We start from the raw sequence: 8,709 nt of genomic DNA, 5'->3' as shown, positions 1-8,709 counted from the left end.
GTCCAAGAAAAGTCCATCGGGTTTGTTCATGTTTTTATAAAATCAGTCACAAAGAGTGAGGATCTGCTAAGAGGGAGTAAAAAGAAGAAGCAGATACTCGGGGCCAATGAAATTCTGGAGCTATTCTAGAGAAACAAGCCACTCTAGACAGTGCGAGTGCAAAGAGGAGAAAGGCATCCTAAGCAGAGACTTTTCAGCACTTGGCTGGAATGAAAAATATATTTATTCCTCATCAGTGGTCAGAACAACCTGAAGCCATGTAGTGTGTGAGAACGAAGGTTTCTTGAATTGTAGAGTTCTAATTACTAGGATCTTAACTGTCTAAATTTCAGCATCTTAATTTTTGATATGCTAATCTACAGATCTTCTCCGGCCCACAGACCACTCACTTTCCTGTCCTGATTCCAATGCACACTCTCAAGCTCATATGTATGGTACTCACATAACCCTGTGCTCTTCCCACAGGTTGTTCGTAGTCTTCCTGGTACTCATCAGCATCCTCTGGATCCCCATCATCCAGAGCTCCAATAGTGGACAGCTCTTTGACTACATCCAATCTATCACCAGCTACCTAGCCCCACCCATCACATCCCTCTTCCTGCTGGCCATCTTCTGCAAGAGGGTCACTGAGCCTGTGAGTGAAACACCCTGCCCCTCCCACACACATCACAAGGTCTGGGGTAACACTCTGTCCTTCATCTTAGCCCAAAACCTTAGGACTCTTGGCCAAGACACTGCGTTCTCTAAGTTTTTACCTATTATCATCAAGTTAAGATTCTCTCATGTGCCCACTCATCTAACCAACTACAACATCTCCAAAAATGGAATAGTGTACAAGGTTCACATGGGTCTGCCATCTTGAGCAGACAGGAAAGAAAAATTATTATGTAAGCAATAACAGCAAAGGACAATGGCCTCTGAGAAATGAGGAGCCAATGAAGAGGCTCCTAAGAGAGATGCAGGAAAGGCTTCCAGGAAGAAGTGCCGTTTGAGACGAAAAGGTCAATGGTAGAGGAAGAAACTGCTGGAAAAGAGAGACTTGTGGAAGTTCAGCACAGCCTGAGGTTCTGTGGTCTCTGCTCCAACTCTAAGCCTGTATCCTTCTATACATCAGCAAAGCAGCAGCAAGGACACTAGTGTTACTCCTGAGGTGATGCACACACAGCTGTCCTGTAGCTACACTAAATTCCAACAAGTGTGAGAGCAGGGTAGATGCCAGGATGGGAACCTTGACTACATCTCAGGATAAAAAGAAGACATTGGCCTGAATCTTCTAGAAATGCCTTGAAAAGTTAAAGGATGTCATGTTAATGACGCCACACAGTTAGTGAGAGAACTCATGACAAAATCCATCATAGGAACCCTTCCCATTATCCCTCCCTAAGCAATGTCTACTATTACAGGATCTATTCTAGCTGACATCCACAGAACACAGCAAGGACCCATCAAATTCTGGGTACTCTTACTCATTCCAAAGTGCTGAATTCAAGATCAATATCTCATTGTTCAAACCTCAGTCATCTGACTAGTTCATACTGAGAACAGAAGTGGTTTAACAACACATGGGATTATAATTAATGTGCGGTCTGAGACTTTCTTTTATAAAAAGGAAGGGTGCAGCTCTACTCTGATTTCTAATTCATAACAGAATTAAGCAAGCAGGCTCCTGGTGTTCCTTGCTTAACAGAAAAACACACCTCATTCTATTTGAATGTTGAGCATCTGTGACTCAGTACTTGCCAACCTTTCTTTTCATTCCACATAAGAAAACTCCAAGCCAGAGTGCTCACATCAATGGGCTCAAGTCAACTCTGAAGCTCATCTCCACCTCAGCATAGTACTCTGTCTGCCTTTTAAGTCAAAACACAGAGTGTTGATGGGAAACTATGTAAGATGGCAGGAATTTCCCCAATGATAAACCAGTAGGAGAGAGATGTTAGAAGAGTGTGTCTCAGCTTCCTAGGATCTCCCAGAACTCACCACAGTCTCTCTCCTCCCTGTCCACATCTCCACTCTCTCCTTAGGGTGCCTTCTGGGGCCTCATGTTTGGCCTGGTAGTAGGAATACTGCGCATGATTCTGGAGTTCTCATACTCGGCCCCAGCCTGTGGGGAGGTGGACAAGCGGCCAGGTGTTCTGAAGGACTTCCACTACCTGTACTTTGCCCTCCTCCTCTCTGGACTTACTGCAATCATCATTGTCATAATCAGCTTGTTCACAGAGCCCATTCCCAATGAAAAGGCAAGTGGTGTGTTCAGGATGTGACTACTGGAAGCAACTCCTCTGTTTCTAATGCCTGTAATTCCTCCATTGGGTTATATCTTGCTGGATTATGGTCCCACCAGATGCCAAGCAGATATCTTTTGGAGGACATACTCACTGGGTGGGAATTTCCAGGTGAAAACTAACATTCAGTTCAAAGTTACTCACTGTGAGCCAGGTATAATGCTGGGGTTGCAAAGATAAATGGTTCCTACTGTCAACTGTGCCCAGGAGAGCAGATGCCAGCACCAACTTCACTACACAAAGAGAAAGTACAGAAGTACTAGGCTTAGCAAGAAAGACTAAGCACAGGTATCCAGCAACAGGTACACTAGCAATGTCTATCTGAGTTGGACTTAGAGATGATAGATGGACGGATAGATAGATAGATGATGGATGGATGGATGGATGGATGGATGGATGGATGGATGGATGGAAGGAAGGAAGGAAGGAAGGAAGGAAGGAAGGAAGGAAGGAAGGAAAGATGGATGGATGGATGGATGGATGGATGGATGGATGGATGGCTTTAGATAAGTACATGAGAAAGAAACAAGAAAGCTCCCCATCCTCTGGCTACTGATGTACAAGACACTTGAAGCCTTTCTCCTCCAGCCTGTTTGGTAAAGCCACCAAAATCACTTATCACTGACTAGATAGCATAAACACCAAACACATGTCACATCACCATCTGGAGCCTGGAAGTCTGATGTCAAGGGAGAAGCAGGTTGCTTTCATCTGAGGGCTCCTGTGTGGCTCAGACATGGCCAACTCCTTCCTGAGTGTGCACATAGTCTTTCCTCTGTGTCTGTTTGGGACCTGATCCCAGTCCAGCCTGCCCATGCCACATCATCTTGCCTAAATTACTTTCTAACAATACTACCACCATATGTAGCTGTATGGGAGTTAAGACTTCAACAGAAAGGCTGATAGGACACAGTGTGGCCACTGGCAAAGGCTGTGGTAGAAGTTGGGCCCTAAAGCATTGAGTGGTACTCACTGACAATGCTCTCACCTATGTGGTGACTGTGAGCTTGTGAAATGATCATATGACTCCCCCAAACAAGAGGGGCTCTAATAGATGAACAAATGAGGCTGGATCTTGCTGTGGCCAGACATAACCTCCTGCTGCTAGGGTCTCTGATTTTCCCTTTTTTGAATTCTCACTCCACATATTTATGTCATTCTCATGTTAAAATCCATCCTGGGATCATTTCTGACACCATTGATGTTGGCTACAGACCCAAATAAATAGGTCTGTTTGGGTCATTGGGGGAAAAGGAGATAAGGAAAAGTTCAGGGACGCAATCTCTTTCTCTGGTGGTGTTGCCTCTCCACCCCCTCTCTCTATAGGCAACCTGGATAAACAACAGTCCTCAATTCCATCATCTGTTCCTATCTGCATTCTATCAGCCCACTGCTGTCCCCAGAACACCACTCAAGTTTTCTTATTGAAGCTACTTATATTCTTGTGGCTAAAATGCATGGCTAATTCTTGTCACTTTCGTATGTCAGTTCTGAGGAGACCTAATCACCACTGAGTATCCTGGACTGTGAAGGCCTCTTCTCTACTGACATCTGGTACATTTTTGCTCTTGACTTTTGTTTTGTTATTCTAATCTTGCGGTCTCTTCATGGGCTACTCTTTTACCTTAGAAACCTCTCTGTGGCATGTTATTTTAGAGCAGCTAGTCTCAACCTGCTGATCACAATCCTTTTAGGGGTCATGTGTCAGATATCTAACATCTCAGATATTTACATAACAATTCATAACAGTCCCAAAGTTACAGTTATGAAGTAGCAATAAAATAATTTTATGGAGGGGTCACCACAACATGAGGAACTGTTTTAAAGGGGAGAAGCATTCGGAAAGTTGAGAACCACTGTTCCAGAATGTCCTTGGGCTACCAATTTAACAGTTTATGATATTCAATTTTGTCTCTTCTGTAGTCTCTCTCTCTCAAGACTGAAACTGAAAATCTAACTGCCTCCAGGTAACATGAAGATGCATTGCCTATATGCTATCAGTGACACACAGTGAACATGAAGTTTATACATTCATTATGTAGAAACATACAAGCCTCTCAGTTCTCATAATCCCAGACATGCACACTTGGATCTGATACAGATGGTGTAAAGTGGGTCTGCAGAAGCAGGAAGGTGACATCTGACTCTGCATGTGACAAAGCTGCTGGGACAGGGGAAGAGTTCTATTGAAGTGACTTTCAGAGGAACAATAATGGTCGGGTCTAACACCACTGATATCAACTAGAGAAGCTGAGTCTTCTAGACCACAAAAACAATAACAAAAAAAAAGCCAGAGATGAAAGTTACCAGGGATATCCAAGAAACTTGGTTTTCCTTACTGAAGGTCTCAGAAATATGGCAGACACTTGAAGCTCACCGTCATATTTGTATGCACATTTTTCCTCTCATCTTCTCTCACAAAGCCCCAAACCCACTCTTGTATCTTTTCTCCCTTGGAGGGGCTTCAGTTACCCATATCATCAGCTGAGCCAGGAAACAAGAACCATGCTAGTCTCTCCTCTTAACTTGATCATTCCATAACTCACCATAGCGTGTGAGTTTTACTCTCCAACATCTCCTAAGGCTGCCACCTCCTAGAATGGGGAGGTAGATGGATGGTTGAGTGTTTACCTAAGTAAATGTTTGCAGGGTAAGGCCTAGGTCTGGCTCCAGGCACTGCAAATGGAGTCAATGCATAGATAAATGCAGAGACCTTTCACTCCTACCTGTTTTCTCAAGCACCTAATATTTCTTTCAATATTTCTTATGTAGCTGTTCATCTGTCTCCAACCTGGACCGTTTCAATTCTCTTTGAAAGAGACTTGAAAAGCCTAGGTTACAGATTCTTCTCTTTGACTAAAGACTGCAGTAGCTCTTGCTGGCTTTCAAGTTTGTTCTTGTCAGTAATCAACTCCTCCTCTGGATTTTCCATGCTTTTCTCTGGTGATCAGGCACCTGCTTCCTGTCCAGGCTTGTCTGCCAGGCTGAGCTCCCAGCTTCTGGGGAATTCCTGACTCCGATCTCAATTCGAGCCCCTACCATAGACCTGACAGAAAGTGGCTACTCAAGAAAGGCTCATATTTGAAGAAACGGGAGAGCAGTGTGGCGTTTCCAGCCTCACCTTCTTCCTCAGCCTGTTCCTATTGCTCTGTTGCTCCCAGGAATGAGACCTCCTTCTCCACAGCAGGACTGCCCTCTGACTCCAAATATTATTTCTTCTTGTTCTAGCTTGCTCGCCTGACCTGGTGGACAAGGAACTGTGCCATATCTGACCTGCAAAAGAAAGCCTCTACAAGTGTGAACAAGACAGAAGGTGACAACTGTCCAGGACTGGCAGGGAGGCCAGTGTTAGAGGGCCCTGCAGGAGATGGGGAAGAAGCAAACACCACCCATGGGCCTGAACAACCAGGAGGTAGGTTGAGTGCATCTTAGGGCAACATAATGGGGCATAAAGGAGCTTAAGGACAAACATAATGCTGAGGATCCCCCAAGGACCAATTTCGTGGTTACTGGGGATATAGGACTCTGAAAGAATCTAATCAAAATCACCCTTTCACTTTCCCATGTTACTATTAAACCAGTTAAGACAGATGAGAGTCTAAAGACTGACTTGATAACTCATGAGGTAGGTACCCATTCTCCAGAGGATCTAATCAACAGCCTAGCAGAAGAATCCTATGGCCAGGAAACTGAAATAGGTGAGAGCATTACACCTATTGAGTTTACTCCATGTGGAAGGTAGCATAGTTTTCCCTTGTGGGACCTCATGGGACCTTGTGGGAAAAGTGTAGAACACGCCCATACACTTGTGCTGCTGTCATAGGGATATTGCAGAAAAAAAATGGCTACTTTTCTGCCAGATTCTTAGAGCTGTTTATGCCTTCCCATGGGTTGTTAAATGTGTTAGGATAGTACATTAATTAAATCAAAGCCACAATGTGCCAGTTGACAATATAATGAGGTCATAACCTTCCTGTAGTGAGATTAAATAATAACAGTAAGGCATCACAATGACAGAATGAGAGACATTATGGAGACTTTTTTCAGTTGTAATATTCCCAAGGAGAAATTTAAAATTTCAAAAGTCATATCAGTTGCAAGTCCAAAGTCAATTATCTTTCCCTTATAAAGTAGAAATTTAATAAAATGGAAATGCTGTGTTTATTTCCAGCCCTAGTTAGATAGAGTCTCCCTGCCTGGATGGAGCTGGGATTCTTTCCCCAGCTGTTTTACATAGATTTCTCCCTCACCCTTCAGAAATCCTGGGTGTTGTACCTGCCTCTGCGGTGCCCACCTTTCTGTAACTGCAGGAAGTTAAACCAGGCGCCTAGCAAAGCATCACTGCTGAACCAGCACATTTGTCAATGTGCTGCCTTGGAGTTCTGCATTCTGAAACCCTGCATTGCCCCTGAGGCTTGAATGGAGCCACGCTGTTTGAGGCCCTTCACCTTCATTCAGGGTCCTCAAACTCTACAAACGACCACTATCTAGTAGCTAATGATACCATGAGCTCCAGAGCCACCAACATCTAAGGCTCAATATTTCTTGCCCAGGGAGTGGTGGTCAAAGGTCAGTGGAGCAGTCTGGAAAGGAGAGATACTCTCTCCCATAAGCACCACAAGTAGACATAGAGATGCTCATTTCAGAAACACCACAGGCCAAAGTCACTCTTTCTGGAATTACCAATGATCCCACTTAGGTTCAGTGTATTTTCCTTGGCAAAATGTAGCTGTATTGTTCTTTTTGCAAGTTTTATAACCATGCACTTTATTTTGAGTGGGTCTTAAAGCTGCTTCCTCCCCCTCACTGCAAAGACTGACTTTGGCCCCTACAAAGTTTATGAGTTGAAAAGACCATTCTTCAAGCAATTGTGTAGGTGAAGCAGCTGTGAGGGAAGAGAGGAAAGGGTGTTTCCAGAGGGGGAAAGGAGTCTGTGGCTGGACCCCAGAGCTAGGTAGACAAACAGTTACAGAGACAGGCTGGCTCCTTGCAGTCCTGTGTTCAGGACAAACAGTTCCTATTGATACAAAGGAATGGCTGCTCCCTGTGACACCTGCACCTGAGAGAGGAAAGGGAGCCTCTGAGTCAGCCACAATGTCCAGGGAAAAATGCAGTCCCAGTGCCTCAAGCCCAACCCTATTACAAAACACCTCTGTGGAGGAATGAGAGGGACAGGGAAGGCAGCTGCTTATGGAGTGGATCCTTGGTGAAACAAAGATACCTCAAAACAGGAGGGAAGCAGCCCCTTCACATTTAGCTTTCGTGAGCTGTGTAGTCACAAGCTCAGCAACTCTTTCCATACTGCTGGCCTGGCCTGAAATCCCTTAGGCACCTGAGCATCACTCACACAGCCTTGCCCAGGCCCAGCACTCACAACCCTTAACAGTGTTTTCACCACCATTCTCATTGATGCTTAAACAACTCTTAGAATAATGCAGAACATGTCCTGAGGCATGTGAAGGAGAAAGTGCCTGCCATCAAGGGAAACAGGATGATGTATTTATACATAGCCTTATGCAAGGCCCAGGGCAGCTCTGGACTGGCTGCTAGGCTCCTGACCTCCAGCTCAATGCCAGGCCCCACATTCAGGCAAATGAGTCTGTCTGCTTTAGATGTTCCCCTTTCTGGGTAAAATAGGCTCTTTTTCTGTCCCCACTCTGCACTGGTGCTCTAAATGACAAAGCATGATGCTCGCTCTAATACACTATCCCCATAATGAAATGCTTCTGGGCTGTGATCATTTGGATGCTATTGCCAAGTTAACAGTTCACCCTAGAGATCAAACTTATCACCCATCCTGTGCCTTACAAAGTGTCCTCCCCTTGTGCACCCCACTCCTTGTGTTATCATCCCTCACTCTCTCATCCTTTGTCCAACCTTCCCTTTCTCTTTCCTTTCTTCTTTCTTTGTCCCTTCTCCTCCTTTTCTCTTATGGCCCGTCACCTAGCCCTACACAGGTCCTGGGGAAAATGGCTGTGGAACTGGTTCTGTGGACTCTCAGGGGCCCCACAGCAAGCCCTGAGCCCAGCTGAGAAGGCTGTGCTGGAGCAGAAGCTGACCAGCATCGAGGAGGAGCCAGTCTGGAGGTGTGTCTGCAACATCAATGCCATCATCCTGCTGGTCATCAACATCTTTCTCTGGGGCTATTTTGCTTGACTCCACAGACTGGGATTTAGTTGAAATGAGTAAAAACCCCTGAATCCTGGTCAGTCCCCAAGATCAGGGGCAGGCCCTCTTTCCAACTTGCTGTGCTAACTGCGGACCACGAGGCAGAGTGTGAAAGAGCCCGTGAGGAGCATCCAGGCCTATATGCTTGTCAAGTGGAGATATGGAGGACTAGAGTGATCACTAGGATCCCAGGGTCACACAGTAGGACTCACACTGAGTTGCCAACTCCAACTCTCTTTCTACTATCCTACCTCAG

General features: G+C 45.2%; 1 protein-coding gene across 1 annotated transcript in view; it reads left to right on the top strand.

The window, feature by feature from the left end:
• Slc5a9 (solute carrier family 5 member 9) overlaps positions 1-8,441 on the top strand; it is a 21,350-nt gene extending 12,909 nt beyond the window's left edge. Inside the window, exons 11-14 of the mRNA XM_052175611.1 lie at positions 466-634; positions 2,025-2,240; positions 5,514-5,697; positions 8,233-8,441. Of these exons, the coding sequence (XP_052031571.1) occupies positions 466-634; positions 2,025-2,240; positions 5,514-5,697; positions 8,233-8,441 (778 nt within the window). The remainder of the gene's footprint in view (positions 1-465; positions 635-2,024; positions 2,241-5,513; positions 5,698-8,232) is intronic.
• The last annotated feature ends 268 nt before the right edge of the window (positions 8,442-8,709 follow it).

Source organism: Apodemus sylvaticus, chromosome 3 (genome assembly GCF_947179515.1).
Source record: "Apodemus sylvaticus chromosome 3, mApoSyl1.1, whole genome shotgun sequence".
Classification (NCBI taxonomy): domain Eukaryota; kingdom Metazoa; phylum Chordata; class Mammalia; order Rodentia; family Muridae; genus Apodemus; species Apodemus sylvaticus.
The sequence above is the reverse complement of the archived record's forward strand: the minus strand, read 5'-3'. Positions and strand labels throughout refer to the sequence as shown.